General features: G+C 45.5%; 1 protein-coding gene across 6 annotated transcripts in view; it reads right to left on the bottom strand.

The window, feature by feature from the left end:
• The window catches only part of ARHGEF7 (Rho guanine nucleotide exchange factor 7), a 194105-nt gene that overhangs the window by 35459 nt on the left and 139586 nt on the right, over positions 1-19060 (bottom strand). For all 6 annotated transcript variants that reach the window (XM_039533501.1, XM_039533460.1, XM_039533492.1 and 3 more), the window contains 4 exons: positions 17957-18043; positions 10622-10700; positions 8715-8854; positions 449-673 (listed from right to left, as the gene is read on the bottom strand). In XM_039533501.1, coding sequence (XP_039389435.1) covers positions 449-673; positions 8715-8854; positions 10622-10700; positions 17957-18043 — 531 coding nt within the window. The remainder of the gene's footprint in view (positions 1-448; positions 674-8714; positions 8855-10621; positions 10701-17956; positions 18044-19060) is intronic.

Raw genomic sequence — 19060 nt, 5'->3', positions numbered from 1 at the left:
GGGGTTACTGAGAGAATGTCTCACTTTGCTCACTCATGACACTGACTGGACAATTTTAAAATAGCATTGTCTCACTGCAAAAGGTGTTTCTTGCGCCCTATCGTACCAGAGGGATGGTAAAAGTGGAGCAGGATATAGAGAACTAGGTATATGGGAAGTAGGAAAAAAAAACTAGGAGAAAATCTTCATGGCTCAGATAGGGATGCATGAATGCAGAGGATTTCCACTCCATCTGCCCAACAGATGATGATGATGATAATAATAATGAATACAAGTGGGCACTAATCAATTACCACTGTTTCAGTGTTAACTTAAATTAAGTGAAAACATACACAATATAAACACACATACAGAACTATAGAAGATCATGATATGAAAAGAACTGAGTTACACCTCTTAGTGTAGTCCTGTACTTTTATGGTAACATTTCTGGGTTCCAGTACCTCACCTCTTTATAACAGAGAGCTGCTGAAGGCCGTAGTGGAGGTGCAGGTCGTAAACAGCTCAAGCTCCAAGGTTTGGGAGTTTTAGGAGGTTCCAGAGGTCCCCAGTTTATAGTGGTATGTGGAGTCCCATGATGTGAAAGATGTGGAAGCGTGTGGTATGCAGGAGTCAGTGGTATTGGTTTGCTGTCTGAATGTTTGCTGGATGGTGTTACTGGATGAGAAGGAAGCTGCCAAATTAAAAAGTAATTTTCAAAAACAGAAAATCATTTACACCGGCTACCTAACATTTCTATTTATTACAGCTCCAACTAGCACAGTTTTAAAAGCTGAATAATTATTGACACAACAGAACATAATTTCCTTCAAGAAACTATTATTGTCTACCGCACAAACAGTATGTATTGAACCACAACAGCTATGAAATCCTTGCTCACACCCCTTTCACGCTTCACATTTAAAGAGTGAACGCAAAAGAACAATTTAGCTTAGCTCACTCAAATTTAGAATTGCCAGGAAATTACCTGCAGAGCAGATTGGAACTCAAAAGTTCTGGTTTGTGGCAACATTTGGAAATTAGTTTTTGAACTGAATCAGAACAAAAACAAATATTTTCCAAATTGCCTGCAAATCAGTTTAATACTTTTTCATTTCAGAATTTTGTTACAAATTTTGTTAACATGTTCTCCATTTTCCCATTATTTTTCCATTATTTCATAACATGTCCACTAGTACTACTATTAACATCATAATATGGCATAATAGTTGAAATATCTTATTTTATATTTTGTTTTTAAAATCATTGTAGACAGCTGCTACTTAGTGCAGACCAAAACATTTTATCTTCTTTTCTAGGTCCAAGTGTCTCCTCTGTGTTGTAATGAAACAATCTGACACAAATAAAATACATGAAATATAATAGTTAACATAAAATTTAAAATAAGAACAGAATGTCATATTATGACACGTCAAAAACAGCAATGTAAATTGTGCATGGCTCTTACTGACATACTATGAAATGATGTAAAAATAATATACAAATGAAAAAAAGCTATAAAATAAATTATAATTAAAAATGATACTTCAGAATTTCCCAAACGTAAGGTTTTTCAAAACTAAGCCCTGGTCTACACTACGAGGTTAAGTCGAATTTAGCCGCATTAGGTCAATTTTATAAACAATGCGTCTACACAACCAACCCCGTTCCATCGACCTAAAGAACTCTTAAAATCGACTTCTGTACTCCTCCACGGTGAGGGGAGTAGCGCTAAAATCGACCTTGCTGGGTCAAATTTGGGGTAGTGCAAACGCAATTCGACGGTATTGACCTCCAGGAGCTATCCCAGAGTGCTCCAATGTGACTGCTCTGGACAGCACTTTCAACTCCGATGCACTAGCCAGGTATGCAGGAAAAGCCCCGGGAAATTTTGAATTTCATTTTCTGTTTGGTCAGTGTGGCGAACGCAGCAGCACAGGTGACCATGCAGTCCCAGAATCTCAAACAAGCTCCAGCACTGACCGAATGGGAGACACTGGATCTGATTGCTGTATGGGGAGAAGAATCTGTGCAGGCCGAACTCCAATCAAAAAGAAGAAATGCTAACATATATGCCAAAATCGCACACGGTATGGTGGAGAGGTGCTACAACAGGCATACACGGCAGTGCCGTGTGAAACTTAAGGAGCTCAGGCAAGCCTACCAAAAGACAAAGGAGGCAAATGGTCGCTCTGGTCAGAGCCCCATACAAGCCGCTTCTATGACCAACTGCATGGCATTCTAGGGGGGGACCCTACCACTACCCCACCACTGTCTGTGGACACCTGCAAGGGGAGAGTCTCACACAACAGGGAGGAGGATTTTGTGGATGAGGATGAGGAGGAGGAGGAGAATGCGCAGTAGGGAAGTGGAGAATACGTTCTCCCCGCAGCAAGGACCTTTTCATCACCCTGGGGCCAATACCCTCCCAAGGCGGGATCCCCGACCCTGAAGCCAGAGAAGGCACCTCTGGTGAGTGCACATTTGTAACTACACTACAGGGTTTAAAAGCAATTGTGTTTAATATTTGATTTGCCCTGATGACTTGGGATGCATTTGCAGCCAGTACAGCTACTGGAAAAGTCTGTTAACGTGTCTGGGGATGAAGCAGGAATCCTCCAGGGACATCTCCATGAAGCTCTCCTGGAGGTATTCTGAAAGCCTTTTCAGAAGGTTTCTGGAGAGGGCTGCCTTATGTCGTCCTCCATGGTAGGACACTTTACCACGCCAAGACAGCAGCAAGTAGTCTGGAATCATTGCAGCACAAAGCATGGCAGCGAATGGTCCTGGGTTTTGGTTGCATTCAAGCAACATTTGGTCTATATCTTTCTGTGTTAGCCTCAGGAGAGTGATATCATTCATGGTCACCTGGTTGAAATAGGGGAATTTTTGTAACGGAACAGTGAAAGGACCCTGTTCATGCTGGGCTGTTTGTGCTTGGCTAAAAGAGATCCCTGAGAATAGCCACGTGGGGGGAAGGCGGAGAGGGGTGAAGGGCTCATCCCAGAGAATAGCCACACTGTGGGGTGGGGGGAGGGGTGTGCTGCACATCCACCTGAAAACCACAGCCCCTCCTTTTAAATGGCAAACCCAACCGGCATTGCTTGCTATGGGAAAGGAGGGCGCTGCTGTTTGAAACCATTCCCACATGTTATGAAGGCAGAAGAAGCCAACCCTGCATACCCTTTGGCTTACCGTGGCTGCTTGGAAACCAAATTCTGTTGCCCAGCCGTGTGTGATGTGTCACCAGACTGGAAGGTGCCCAATATAAAAGGCAAAATGCGACCTTGTACCTAAAGTACATGTGCTGTCTGCTGTGAATTGCTTGATTCACTGTGAAAGAGTCTCCCTTTTGTTCTCAGAAATGTATCTTCTTAAATTCTACTCTCCCTTTTTATCTCCCCGCAGATGCAAATGTATCTCCACTTCCCCTATCAACTCTGTCCCTGAGGTTATCACATAAGAAGGCAAAAAAAAACGCACTCGCGATGACATGTTTTCCGAACTCATGCAGTCCTCCTGCACTAATAGAGCACAGTTGAATGCATGGAGGCATTCAGTGGCAGAGGACAGGAAAGCATTAAGTGAGCACGATGAGAAGAGGCAGGCGGTGATGCTGAGGCTAATGGGGGAGCAAACGGACATGCTCAGGAGTCTGGTGGAGCTGCAGGAAAGGCAACAAGAGCAGAGACCACTGCTGCATCCACTGTATAACTGCCTCCCTTCCTCCCCAACTTCCATATCCTCCTGTGTGGACCCCGTCCGGGGAAACAGCTTGGCAGGGCTTGAGAGCTGCTGCTCTCAAGCTGAGCTGATTAGAGAAGTGGCTGCAGCTGGGGGCCATGCCCCAAACTGAGGAGCAGGGTTTTATAAAAGGCAGGGAAGCCAGGAGCCCACACAGTCTCTCTCTGGCGATAGAGAGAGATGGGCCTGGCTGCTTGGGAGACAAGGTACCTAGGGTGAAGCAGGGCTGGGGACAGGCTAAGGAGCTGGGGAGCTCTGGCCTGGCAGAAGGTACTGGGAGGTTGCAGAGGGCATTAGGCCAAGGCAGCAGGTCCAAACCCCTTTTGCCGGTGATGAGTGGGCAGTCTGCCCCAGGGTGTGGGGCTAGACCATGACTGTCAGTGGCCACTACTGAGGCGAAGTGGGGATAGTAGGGTGGAGGTTCCCGGAAGCCCACAGAGTGGTTACTGCCAGGGGCAGCAGGAAGGGACACGGGGCCAGAAGAACAGGTGGATCACCGGCCTGCAGAGGCGCGGCTGGACTAAGCTAAATTCCAAGAGCAACCAGCAGCCTCCTCACCCAGACACCCAAGAATGTGGGAGCGGGGGGGGAAGGGAAGAGGCTCAAGGCACCCAGCCACTCCACTCCAGAGGAGGGCCCAAGCAACAGAAGGCTGTCATTCAAACAGTTTTGATTTGTAGTGTGGCTACAATAAGCAATGTGGCCTTGTCACTTCCTCCACCACCCCACCCGGGCTACCTTGTCAGTTATCTCACTTTTTTTTTAATTAATAAAAAAGAATGCATGGTTTCAAAACAACAGTGACTTTATTTCCTTTGTGATCGAAAGGGGGAGGGAATTAAAATCAACAAAGGGGGCGGGTTTGCATCAAGGAGAAACACAAACAACTGTCACACTGTAGCCTGGCCAGTCGTGAAACTGGTTTTCAAAGACTCTCTGATGCGCAGCGCGCCTAGCTGTGCTCTTCTAATCGCCCTGGTGTCTGGCTGCTCAAAATCAGCCACCAGGCAATTTGCCTCAACCTTCCACCCTGCCATAAACATCTCCCCCTTACTCTCACACATATTATGGAGCACACAGCAAGCAGCAATAACAATGGGAATACTGGTTGCACTGAGGTCTAACCTAGTCAGCAAACAGCGCCAACGAGCTTTTAAATGTACAAAGGCACAGCCTACCACCATTCTGCACTTGCTCAGACTATAGTTGAACTGCTCCTTAGTACTATCTAGGCTGTCTGTGTACGGCTCCATAAGCCATGGGAGCAAGGGGTAGGCTGAGTCTCCAAGGATAACTATTGGCATTTCAACATCCCCAACAGTAATTTTTGGGTCTGGGAAGTAAGTCCCTTCTTGCAGCTGTTCAAAAAGCCCAGAGTTGCTAAAGATGCGAGCGTCATGCACCTTTCTCAGCCATCCCACGTTGATGTCGGTGAAACATCCCTTGTGATCCACCAGTGCTTGCAGTGCCATTCAGAAGTACCCCTTGCGGTTTACGTACTGGTTGGCAAGGTGGTCCGGTGCCAAAATAAGGATATGCGTTCTGTCTATCGCCCCATCACAGTTAGGGAATCCCATTGCAGCAAAGCCATCCACTATGACCTGCACATTTCCCAGAGTCACTACCCTTGATAACAGAACGTCAATGATTGCATTGGCTACCTGGATCACAGCAGCCCCCACAGTAGGTTCGCCCACTCCAAATAGATTCCCAACTGACCAGTAGCAGTCAGGTGTTGCAAGCTTCCACAGGGCTATCGCCACTCGCTTCTCAACTGTCAGGGCAGCTCCCATCTTGGTATTCCTGTGCTTCAGGGCCGGGGAAAGCAACTCACAAAGTTCCAGGAAAGTGGCCTTATGCATGAAAAAGTTTCGCAGCCACTCGGAATCATCCCATACTTGCAACACTATGCAGTCCCACCAGTCTTTGCTTGTTTGCCTGGCCCAGAATCGGCGTTCCACTGTATCAACCTACCCCTCTGCCGCCATAATGTCCCAACTGCCACATCCCGTGCTTTCAGGAACGTCTGTGTCCATGCCCTCATCAAAATCCTCCTCATGCTGGCGGTTCCTAGCCAGGTTCTGCACATACTGCAGGATAATGCGCAAGGTGTTTGCTATGCTCACAACAGCAGCAGTGAGCTGAGTGGGCTCCATGCTTGCCATGCTATGGCTTCTGCACAGGTAACCCAGGAAAAAATGCGCGAGAGGATTGTCTGCCATTGCTTTCATGGAGGGAGGGGAAACTGACAACATGTACCCAAAACCATATGCGACAATGTTTTTGCCCCATCAGGCATTGGGAGCTTAACCCAAAATTCCATTGGGCAGAAGAGACTGCGGGGATTGTGGGATAGCTACCCACAGCGCACTACTCCATGAGTTGATAATAGCCATGGTATTGAGGACACACTCTGCAGACTTAATGCGCTTAGTGGGGACATACACAATCGACTGTATAAAATTGCTTTCTAAAGATCGACTTCTATAAAATCAACCTAATTTCGTAGTGTAGACATACCCTAACTTTTTTTTTTTCATTTAGAAGTTTCTTTGCCCTGCAGAAACATTAGCCAAAATCAACACTTTCATCAAAAACAACATTTTGAAAAAGAAGCATTTTTAATCAGAAAAAAATGTTATGATGAAAAAAGGTTTCCACACCAGTCTTAACCTGCTTTGCCATCGTGATGCAGTATAAAAGACGGTTACTCACCGTTGTAACTGTTGTTCTTCGAGATGTGTTGCTCCTATCCATTCCACTTAGGTGTGCGCACCGCGCGTGCACGGCTCTTCGAAACATTTTTACCCTAGCAACTCCGGCGGGCCGGCTGGGTGCCCCCTGGAGTGGCGCCGCTATAGCGCTGGATATATATCCCAGCCGGCCCGTCCGCTCCTCAGTTCCTTCTTGCCGGCTACTCCGACAGTGGGGAAGGAGGGCGGGTCTGGAATGGATAGGAGCAACACATCTCGAAGAACAACAGTTACAATGGTGAGTAACCGTCTTTTCTTCATCGAGTGATTGCTCCTATGCATTCCAGTTAGGTGATTCCCAAGCCTTACCTAGGCGGTGGGGTCGGAGTGAGACGTGGCAGAGTGTAAGACTGCTGAGCCGAAGGCTGCATCGTCTCTAGATTGTTGCACCAACGCGTAGTGGGAAGCGAAGGTGTGGACAGAAGACCAGGTGGCCGTTCTACAGATGTCTTGGATGGGGACATGGGCCAGAAAGGCGGCCGACGAGGCTTGCGCCCTCGTGGAGTGAGCGGTGAGGCGGCTAGCTGGCACGCGAGCAAGCTCGTAGCATGTCCGGATACATGCAGTCACCCAGGAGGAAATCCGCTGAGAGGAGACCGGCTCGCCCTTTATGCGATCAGCAACCGCTACGAACAGCTGGGGCGAACGCCGGAAGGGCTTCGTCCGCTCTATGTAAAAAGCGAGGGCCCTGCGGACGTCCAGGGTGTGAAGCTGTTGCTCACGAGGTGATGCGTGCGGCTTCGGGAAGAAGACCGGAAGGAAAATGTCCTGGTTGAGGTGGAAGGCCGACACCACCTTAGGGAGGAAGGCTGGGTGTGGTCGAAGCTGCACCTTGTCTCCGTGGAAGACGGTATACGGTGGACCAACCGTTAGGGCACGGAGCTCGGAAACTCGTCTTGCTGACGTTATAGCGACGAGGAAGGCCGTTTTCCACAAGAGATAGAGCAGGGAGCACGTGGCCAGGGGCTCGAAGGGTGCTCCCATCAGCTTGGCCAGAACTAGATTCAAATCCCAGGACGGGGTAGGACGTCGTATCGGCGGGTACAAGCGGTCCAGGCCCTTAAGGAAGCGGGAAACCATCTGGTTGGAAAAGATGGACCAACCTCCTATGGATGGACGAAAGGCGGACACGGCTGCCAGGTGTACCTTCAAGGAGGAGACCGTGAGTCCTTGCTCCTTAAGGGACCAGAGGTTGTACAGTCTCAGTACTGGACCGGCTCGGGACCGCTGGTGCGCTGCGCGCCGAGGAAGGCTTCGGCGCTGCTCGGGTCGGCGCGGCAGGGCTAAGTGCCAACTCCATAAGGAGCTGCTTCAATCGAGAGTCCCGCTCCTTTCTCGTCCGTGGCTTAAACGCCGTACAAATCGGGCACTTGTCTGGCCGATGGGACTCCCCGAGGCAGCGCAGGCAGGAGTCATGCAGATCCCCAATGGGCACGTGCCGCTGGCAAGCCGAACAGGGCTTGAACCCCGGTGCCTTGGGCATGAGCCCGCACCGGTTGAGGAAAAGAGGGGCGAACCCCCCTAATTCCCCTTACTACACTAACTATACTAAACTATTTAACTAACTTAACTAACTTAACCAACTAAATATACTTATCAAACGGAGAAACACTAGGGTTGTGGAGGTGAACGGAGCACTCAACTGTTCCAACTGGCCGTCAGGGGCGGTAAGAAGGAACTGAGGAGCGGACGGGCCGGCTGGGGTATATATCCGGCGCTATAGCGGCGCCACTCCAGGGGGCGCCCAGCCGGCCCACCGGAGTTGCTAGGGTAAAAATGTTCCGAAGAGCCGTGCACGCACGGCGCGCACACCTAACTGGATTGCATAGGAGCAATCACTCGATGAAGAACCCATTATTCTAAGGACAATTAAAGGAAAATATCAAATGCAATATTCAGGCATAACAACAAAAAGCTAGAGATGGAGTCTCAGCCTTAATCACAAATTTCCTGAGGGTTTTCTTTTTCATCTCCTGAAGCCAAACTGTTAAATTACATTAATATATTTTGTATCTGTGCATGAGTGACCAAACCTTTCTTCTAATTTTGAAACTATATAAAGCAAATTGGGTAAACAACAAATTGGGTCAATTAAAACATCTGGTTCCTGTTACTGGTGAAAAAAAAATTAGAATGATTTACACAGTAGTATGAGATTTATAATCCAGATAATCTTTCTCATAACAACTCAAGAAAATGCTTGTTTGTTTCAGCCCCTATGACTAAAGTATTTCTTACGGTATGAGATGGCACAGAATGAGGTTTAATAGTGGGATTCCCAACAGTTGTAACTTTGGTTTGCTTCTGCAGATGATCCACCCATTCATGCAAATCTTGTTGGTTGTTACATGATACTAATATCCGCTCAATCATATTTCCTAGAAGAAAACACAAGATTTAGAAAGTCTAAAAAACAACGTAAATTTATTCTTTAGAAACACTAAAATAGTAATCGGTTTTTGTCACGCACTGAATCCTTGTAGTACCTAAGGGCTGAACAAAGACTTAAAAGTGTAATTTCTGTCCAAAGGAATGATATTTCAACCCCTTTCCTCACTGTGATAGATTTTTCTTCAGATGTCTGTCTTTATAGACACAGGCCATTTTGCAATCTTTATTAAGGAAAGTTTATGCAAAGAAATTGATCTAGCAATTAAAGTTACCTTGGTCTCTATTGAGAAACACAGATGAGGCCCCTCCACCAAAAACAATCAATCAAAAAACAGCATCTAATAAAAAATATTACTTCACCTATCTTGACTCTTTATTATCCTGGGACCGACATGGCTACAACTCTGCATATAGCATCTAACCTTAAAGTTTCTCCTTAGACTCTATACAGTTACAGAACCACAAGATTAAGGCACACAGTTAGTGAGGAGACATGGATTGCTGAATCTTCAGCATGCGGATGATACAGTTTAGAGTTTCCATTTCATTTGACCTAGCTAGAACAGTTGATTGCACTACTCAATGTTTAAGGGAGAGTGGTGGCACTGATCCAGTCTGGCTGCCTGACACTTAATCTAGATAATAAAACTGGGGTGAGAGTTGGTCACCTGGGGGGAAACAACTGGAGGGCATTAGGAGGACAACGTCAGTGCCGCTAGCTGAGAAGAGAGCGAGCGAGAGGGTGGGTGGATGGGCGGTCCTTGGTTGTTCTGGTTTGCTACGAGGTATGTGAGGTTAGATTTTCAGCTTCCTCTGAAAGCAGCAATTGGTAGCAGCAATAACTAGCTTTGACTTTTTCTCCCTCATCATATAGCCAGGAGGTTGTAATCATTCTTTTGGCTGTAGACCTTGTGACCCTCATGACATCTTCATCCCCCTGAGATTAAACTATTTCAATAGAATCTACTTGGGACTACATCTTAAATTTACCCATAAACTGAAGGTGGAGAATTTAGCAGAGCAGCCCACTTGCTATGCAGTATATTTTTCTGTGAGCACATAAAACTTGTCTTCAGTAACCTGCACTGAATCCTTTTGGTTTCTGGGGCAATTGTAAGCTGTTGGTGTTGACCTATAAAACAGTAAATGGCCAGGAATATATCTAAGCAACTGCCTCTCTCTCCACGACAAACCACCAGTGGAGAAACCTGAGCTGAGGCCCTTGGTGATGGGAGTTTGCTTCTGGTAGAAAGTTCTCTGTCAGAGACCCTCTAGAATTTTCTTCCTTTCTTGGTCCCAAGTAGTAGCCTGAATTTGCTGACTGTTAGAGACAGGCTGCAAGGCTTGTCTTTTCGTCCTTGCTTTTAAAGGGAAGAGGGGGAGAAAAGATTTGTGAGGGTCTAGGCAATTGTGTTGAGGGGACAGGGGCATGGGGGCTTATGTTTAATATAAAATGTGCTGCTTGGGGTACACAGGAGAGAACTGTGGAGTTAAAATTATACAAAATAAACTGAGTGTCAAGGGCACACACAGCTGCGATGGGCAGTCTTTTATTTTTTAATTTTAAACCTAGGAAGGCTGTGGAATCCCCATCATTGGAGGTTTTAAAGAACAGGTAAGATGAACTGGGATGATCGAGTTGTATTTAATCCTGCCTCAGTGCTGTGGATGGACTAGACCTCCTGAAGTCCCTTCCAACCCTATGTTTCTATGATAAACAAAAACAAATCAATAGAAATGCTCATGAACATTACCTGCTATTTCAAATGCATTTTTGTGATTTTCACTGTCTTCTAGCTTTGTGATGGTCATTCCTGTCATTGGCAGTTTTCCCTAGAAAAGTCATAACGTTTTTTTTCTTTTTCTTTTTAAAAACCCAAAGATGTTTAATAGCTAAACATATATACATTTAAAATATGCATAATTCAAAAAGGCAAACAGATGATAAACCAGTAAATTGAAACGCACACATTAGGTCAGCAATAATATTTAAAATTCCATGGAAAAATAACCAAATTACATAGCTTTTTGTGCCAAGGACAACTTCTGGGCTTAATATCATGAGTCAATCTGAAATCTGCCCAAGCTATGGGTAGTGCATGTAAATACATTACAATGCAAATTCACCAAGAGAGGACTTTGACCAGCTGTGGATTTGAGACCTACTAGGAACACATATTTCCACCCATGTTCCATACTTAGTGAAGTTGATAATTCAGTACTATAGATGGAACTTCTATCTGAGACTGTACTGAACCAAGACACCAGCATGATGCCAGCAGACCCTATGATACAGTGGAGGTGTCTTTCTGATGACATGTAAAACTGAGGACCTGTCCCTTCTTGTCATCAAAGGCTATAACATCACTTTATGCAAGAGTACCAAGGTTTTAAACAGAACTGGGCATGTGATTCACAGTGAATAACACAGTCAACAAATTACACTTCTTTTTCTAACCCAAAATGGTCTGCAAGCAGATTGCAGTTCTCATGTTTACTTAATATTAAATTAAGATGATTCACTAATTTCTGCACATAATTTTTGGTCTGTAGCTCATTCAAGTATTCAGTATTCAACATTTGAGCTATTTTGATGGGATATATAGGCCACGTGGTATGTTTCTGTGTGCTAACTGGATGACGAACTCTTAGAATCAGGTTTCCAGTGTAAATAAGTATATACACAAATGGAAATTCCACAAATATCCACCTATTTTTGCTTTTTCAAACACTGGTCCCTATGGTTATTCACTGTAGGCAACTCACAAGAATTGAGGAGGAGGGTGTGAGGACCCGTGCTGCACGACAGAATACGGACAGGACTGTTGAATCAAAGGATATATCTGCTGAGGTAATCTAGACCACTGCATAGTGCCCGGTAAAGGTGCGTAGTAAGCACCATGTTGCCATTCTACAGATTTTTGGAGAGGTGCACATTGGAGAAAAGCTACAGAGGTAGCATGCGCTGTATTCAAATGAGCCCTCACCCCTTGAGGAGGACGGGTTTCCATTTGTTCAAAACGCAGCCAAATACAGCCCAAAATCCATTTCAACAGCCTTTGTGATAAAATTTCATCCATTCAGTGAAGGAGATGAACAATCTTGGGAATTTTCTAAGGAGCTTTGTTCATTGCAGACAGAAGTTAACAGCTCCATGAACAACCAAAGAATTAAGGGTTCTGTCTTCTCTAGTGACGTTAGGTTTTGTGTAGAACACCAGTAGATGTGTGATCTGATTCAGGTGGAATTTGGAGGAACCTTTGTGATGAACTTGAGAAGTAACCTTAGGGATACTTTATCCCTATGAACACCATATAGGGAGTGTCTGCCATAAGCATCACAAGCTCCCCTATTCTCCAAGCAGAAGTAATTCCCATTAGGAAGGCTACTTTCCATGGAAAGATGGGGAAAGGAGTGGGGGCTAAGGGCTTGAATGGTAGATTCATAAATGCTGACAGAAGTAGATGGAGGTCTCAGTTAGGACTCAGTGCTGATACTGGAGGGAAGGTTCGGACTAGACCTTTTAGAAACCTCATAGTTGTAGGGTGGGTGAATATCTGTTAGAGGATGGAAAGCACTGATGACTGCCAGATGCATGTGCAACAAACTACTGGATAGTCCCAGTGACTTGAGGGAGATCAGATATTTCAAGATGGCACAGATTCCAGAGTCTAGTGGAGCTACCTGGCGATGCACCAGATGGAGAATCTCTTCCACTTAGCAGGATAGTATTTTCTTGTGGAAGCCTTTCTGCTGTTTTGAGAATGAACTCACCAGCCTCTGAGCACAATATTTCCATGCTTGATGCCGATCCAAACACTAAGCTGCGAGGTAAATGGATGTCAGGCTGGGATGAATGGTTCTCCCTTTATCCTGAGTCAGGAGGTTCAGCAACTGTGCAAGCAGATGCATGGACACAAGGACATCTGGAGGATGCTGGTAAACCAAAACTATTTCAGCCATGTAGGTGCTGCCAGAATCATTGTCAATTTGTCCTGTTTAAACTTGTTCAGGACTCAAAGTAAGAGGGAGGCAAGAGGAAAAGAATACATTAGTGACTCTCATTACTGAACCAGAAATGAATCCCCTCTGGAAATGTGCCCTTGAGCAGCACAGGAGCAGTAGGCTGGATACTTCTTGTTTACCTGGAGTGCAAAGAAGTCCCATGATGGTGACTCCTCCCTGACCCCGCAAGCTGGAAGATGTTCAGTACCACTGAACTGTGAAGCTTCCAATAGTGCTGCCTGTGGAAGTGTCTGCTGAGACTGTCTGCTAAGGTGTTCATTATTCTGGGAAAGTGCACTGCTGAGAGGGTGACCTGGTGTCAGGGGCGCCGATTCCAGAGCCTGATGGCCTCTGTGCAAACATGGGCAGACCTCGCGACCCCCTGTGCTTGTTTATGTATAAAACTGTGGTTAAGTTGTGCAACATGACCAGAACACAACAGAAATGTGGGAAAGGCAGAAACCTTCTGCAAGCCTCCTGCACTACTCAAAGTTCAGGTAGACTGATGTGTAGCTCAGATTCCTGTTGGGTCCAAGAACCTTGCGCTACTTGGTTGTCCAGAAGTGCTCCCCAATCTAGTAGGAAGACTGCATCTGATTAGTTTCTTTAAGGATAGAAGGGACTTTCTCGTTTTCCCACCAGGTGAAAAACAGAATGATCTGAGGGTTCACAACTCACTTATACTGTGCATAGCCATTCCTGAAAGCATGAAGAAGGAGCCTAGAGAAGGGTGTTCTGTACATGCAGCCGCCCATATGGTCGAGAAGGATCAGACAGGACAAGCTGTCGTTTGGGGATTTAGTCAGAGCTGTGCAAGGAGGTCTGTCATCATGAGGAACCTGTCCTGAGGTAAGCAAGCTCTGACTGAAGTCAAGCCCAGAGGCACTCTAACTGAAGTGGACTTTTTCTAGCTTTACTTGAAGCCCTAAGGACTGCAAGAAGCTGAGGAGGGAGTCTACCGGACTTCCTGAGATGATTACTCTGCGAGAAGTCAGTCATCAAGATAAGGAAACACGAGGCTGCCCTGGCAATGAAAGTGTGCTGCTACCACAGAGAGTACCTTCATTAATGCCCTTGGGGCCATCAAGAGACTGAAGGGAAGGACTCTGTACTGGTAATGATCTAGGCCCACCGTACAGCACAGAAACTTCTTCTGGACGGGGGCATATCTATATGAAAATAGGCTTCTTTCAAATCAAGAACTGCAAATGGGTTGCCTTTGTTGAGGGAGGGGATTGTAGAGACTAGGATGGTCATCCCTTAATCTCAAATGGCTATGAAGATGTTCAGAAGTTTGAAATCCTAGGATGGGTCTATCTGCCCTTTTTCTTGGGAACGAGGAAGTATCTCAAATAGAAACCTTGAAGAGGGATGGGGTCTATGGCTCCTAGCTGAAGATGGGAGCCTATCTGAGAAAACTCTCATCAGGTGAGTCCCTGAAGAGGGATGGGGAAGGGGATTTGAGTGTAGGGACAGAAGTAAATTCTGTCATGTACCCATGGAGATGATCTCCAGGACCATCTTGTCTGCTATGTTGCCACACTGGGAAGAAGCAGAACAGGCGGCCACCAAAGTGGGTGGGAGTATCCAGCTGAGTGGTGACAGGCTAGTGGCTCTCGATGATCCCATCAAAATGACTTCTTGGCAAGGGGTTGCTGATGAGGAGGAATTAATGACAGGGGTGGCTCATAAGCAATGTCAGCCAGTCCTGGGTGGCTCATAAGCCCATTGATGGAAAAAGTACTAGGGAGTGGGATGCTGTCTGTAAGGAGGTGGTTTAGAGTACTTCCTCCAAGGAATTGGAGCGTAAAATCCCTAGGGATCGGAGGGTAGCCCAGGAATAAGTGAAATGATTCATCCTTTTTTTCCCCTGAACAGAAGAGGAGATCTTCCACTGTTGCTCGGACATTTTTAGGGAACCCCAGGGAACTAAACCCAGAAGCCCACCTGATGACTACCGAAGTTGTCATGGAGCGGGAAGTGGTATCAACTACATTTAATGATGCCTGGAGGAACAACTAGGCTATGAGCTTCCTCCCATCCAGGATAGCCTGAAACTTTGATCTGAGCTCATGAGAAAGTATGCTAGTGAACTCAGGTTATGATAATTAATAAAGTCATATTATACTATCAAAAATAGTAAGCTGGTGGAAGAGAAATTCTTTCTCCTGAGACGGTCCAGTTATTTTTGCACTCTTCTCGGAAGGGGAAGACCAAAGCTAGTATAGACAACTGTGCTCTGTAACAGCCTGTACACTGGTGAATTTGGGATGTGGTGGAAAAAAACAGATATTGTGTCCCCCATTTAGGTGAAACAAAGTATCTTTTCAATGTCCTTTTTGGAGCTGAGGCGTAGGCTGCTGGAGTGTGCCAAACAGCCTCAGACAATTCCAGTATGGCCTTTTTTGATGGGAAGCGCCACCTCGACAGGGCTTGTAGCTGGAGAATGTCTAGAAGCTTGTGTAAGGTCCTGAACTTCCTCGAGAAGAACCTGTACATTGAGCCTCTTCAAGAGGTATAATTATTAGGTGGAGAAGGGTGGAGATGAATAGGATGAACCATAGCTGGTTTGGGCAGTACTCACTGGTTGGGCTGTTCTTCCTCATAGAGCTCATGAGGGAATTGGGGCTCTTCCACTGAGGTGATCTCTGACCATATTCCTGCTCCAATCCTATGTAGCCAAAAGGCCTACTGTAAGGATCCAGAGCACCCTAATAGGACAAGAATGTAGGGTTGTATGGGCACAGAGGTAATCCTCATGTGGGAGTACCTCTGGTCCCGAGCCCGACAGTATGACTTGTGGGAGGCGACAGGGCACCCATGAGACTCTGGAACCCCTGTTGGGCTAGTGTATTGGCTTGAGACCATTGGAATGGCCAGTGCATCATCCTCTCTTGCAAACTCACTAGAGGAATAAGAGTCCTCAGCATCCATGGGTGGAGACTTTTTTACCACATGCCTTGATATGCCACGGCTGGCAGATGGAATTGGTGAGTGGTGCATTACTGGTAGTGGCAGCTTGATGCCGTGGCTGGTGGAAGGGACTGGTGAGTGGCATACCAACTGTGTAGGAAGCTGTTTGGAGATTACCAGATCTGAGAGAAGCAGCAACTCCACCATTAGGTCCTTTCCAACCTTGCATGCAGCCATCTCTCAAATTCCAAATTAGGACGTATCTGACGGAGCTCTCCATGAAGCCACAGCCAGACCCTAGGACTTCTGACTCCCAGTGGAGAACAGAAGGGGCTTCTATGCACAGATAGGTCCAATGGTACAGATTTGGGATGGCAGTAGGTGTTGGCAGTGGCAAATCCCTCTTCTTCTTGCAGTGCAGAACTACTTGTGCAGAGGTTGACCACTCTCTCCTCTCCTTTGCTGATGCTTTGCACATTCCCTTACATAGGTGGGACGGTGTTTGAGTGTCCTGACTCTCAGTACTGCTGGTACTGGCCGATGCTCCCAGGGAGCTCCAGACACACCCATACTGGGGCACAAAGTTTCTGTGCCTGACTTAGAAGGGGTAGAAGGAAGGCAGATCTCTTAGAGAATTTAGGAGGGGATTTCTCTCACTTCTTATGAGGCTGTTTTTCCTTTCTGTTTTCTCGTCTCTGCTTGCTAGACAGCTTAAGTCTGGACTCAGATAACCCAGGACTGGGAAGCGCCGGGTCTGGAGGAGTGCTAAAAGGGAGATCACACCAATGGACAGGGAAGTCAGAAGTCCCAGGGTCTGGCTGTGGCTTCATGGAGAGATCCATGAGATGCCTCCTAACTTGGAATTTGTGAGATTGTGCCAGACAAGGTTGGAAAGAACAACAAAGTTCGCACTTGGCGGAATATGAGACTCCCAAGACAGTACAGGCAGGAGGCCTGGGAATCGCTAACCAGGAAGACCGGAGGGCAGCCCAAACAGGAATTGAAGCCAGGAAACTAACCTCAAACTACCTAACCACATTAACTAATTAACTACAGAAAATAACTGTTTACAAAGAAACCTGAGTTGAAGGCAGGAACACTAGCAAAGCTGAGGACACTGGTGAAGTTCCATCTTGTACCATGAGCAGTAGAAAGGAACTGGAGAGGCGGTCAGTCCTTAGTTTGGAGCACAAGGAGGTGCAGCGTGTAGGCACGGCCCAATGCCCACTGCTAGAAAAGAATCTTCCTGTCTTGTGTGCCTGCAGAGTGTGCACACCCACTGTGAATAGCCATTGGACTCACCACGCAAAGAATAACCAAACTTTTCAAAGGAGGTCACCAACTGCATGTTCCTTATTTTCAGTGTGCCTAACATGAGACACCAGGGGCCAGATTTACAGAAATGCTGAGCACTCGCTGCTGCAACTGAAGTCAATGGAAGCTGAGCTTCGAACATGTGTGTTGTATAATGCGAAGTAAATTCAGTCCTAGGTGTCTACCTCACTTCACTGGGATATTGTGAAGATAAATTCATTAATGACTGTTAAGCACTCGGTTATTATGGTGACAGCATCACAGAAACACCCATACGGAAGTTGTTAATTTTTTATGCAGTACAGAATTTGGACAGTGAATGTTAAATAAGGCCTGGGGCCACACTGTGAATGTGGACTATAAAAAACACTGAATGAAAAAGGGGACAGCTGGGGAAAAAAATAGTATGTAATTACAGAATTAAAGACTGCACCATAATGCATACACGTAAGGAGACTGAATGAAGGTTGCGTGGACAACCTTAATTTTGGCATTTCCTGACTTCTGAGTGCTTGACTTCTCAACCTGGATGCTTAACAGTTTGTGTATTATTATTATTAAGTTCTTATATCACGTTTTCCTTTATAAATCTAACAGCACTTAACAAAAGAAAGTATCAGTAGTGGGGAAACAATAGGACAGAGATGAAGTTACTCGCCTACGTTCATATAGCAGATCAGTGGCAGAAACAGAACTTAGGTCTCCTGACTCTCAGTCCAGGATCCCAATAGCTGGACAATTCTGCCTCTCAGAATACATATACAGACTGAATACATATAGAAAGAGAAGTGAAAAGAAGTTTAGAAAGCTTTTTTTAAGTTTGCTGTAAATAACCACGGTTAAAACATCTGTTTTACCTGATAGATAAACCCACTCATCCTAGGGCTGGCAGACAACATAAGCAAAAGATTAGGGAAGAGAAGAAGATATCTTTCATTCTTTTCCTTATGAAAAAACAAAGAAAATAATTAAAAAAAAATAAATATAAGGCAGTAGACCCTAACTTTTTTTTTATTTAAAAACATTCACTGGTGTAGTACCAATACTACTGTACTTTTAGCAAAATTAAACCTATATGTGCTCAGCAATAAGAGGAATCAAACAGCACTCAATTTTCTGTTCAAAAAGATCTTGTATTCAGGTTTTTATAATGCAAGATCTTGTATTCAGGTTTTTATAATGCAAGTTACTTGAAGAAATAAACCTCAACAGTAGCAACCGACTATACTGCCACTCAAGGGATTCCTGTTGCATATGAGACATTCCATTCATGCTTGCTCTCTCTATTTAGGAGTTGTCTTTCTTTTTAAGCAAAATATTTACCATTTTCCCCTCTCTGCCCCTCCTAAAAGTTCTCTTAATCCAAAGTATTCTAAATGGAGTTTTTCAATATTTGTGTATACTATGGGCCAGTTCCTCAGTTGGGATAAACTGCATAGCTACTTTAAATTCATGGCCAATAAGCTAAGTGACCTGAGCTGAGGATCATCCAGCCCAATGTTTTCATATGCATTTGATAAGAGATAAAACATATGAGAGTATCTGAGGGAGTCTGGGGTTTTGTTGGGTAAGACATATGTTTATGAGTGCTATAAAAGAACCTAACCTGCTACAGTGGCAAGTTGCCCTATGGCAGAAATCTGGATTTCTACCATTACTTTTTTTGGTGCAAGCTTTGATTTTAAATGGTTTTAAAATCTTCTAAAATTCAGGATAGTGCATCTGATATTTTACATTTTTCTATGCAAAAACTTTGCAACCCCACTCCTGAGCTTTCCCCTGCCTTCCCATTTCAATTTAGTTTGCTATAGGTCCGGCCTCAATCGTGACACAGAGACCACCTCTAGAGAGTAACTCATAATTCAGGTCCAGACAGTTCTTTGGCCTCTCTGCCAACAAGACTGTCAATTAGTGTCAACTGTGGTGATGGGTTTTGTGACGTGATTGCTTGTGTATTAGGA

This window comes from Mauremys reevesii, linkage group 1 (assembly GCF_016161935.1).
Source record: "Mauremys reevesii isolate NIE-2019 linkage group 1, ASM1616193v1, whole genome shotgun sequence".
NCBI lineage: Eukaryota > Metazoa > Chordata > Testudines > Geoemydidae > Mauremys > Mauremys reevesii.
Note: the sequence above shows the minus strand (reverse complement) of the source record. Positions and strands in the feature narration are given on the sequence as shown.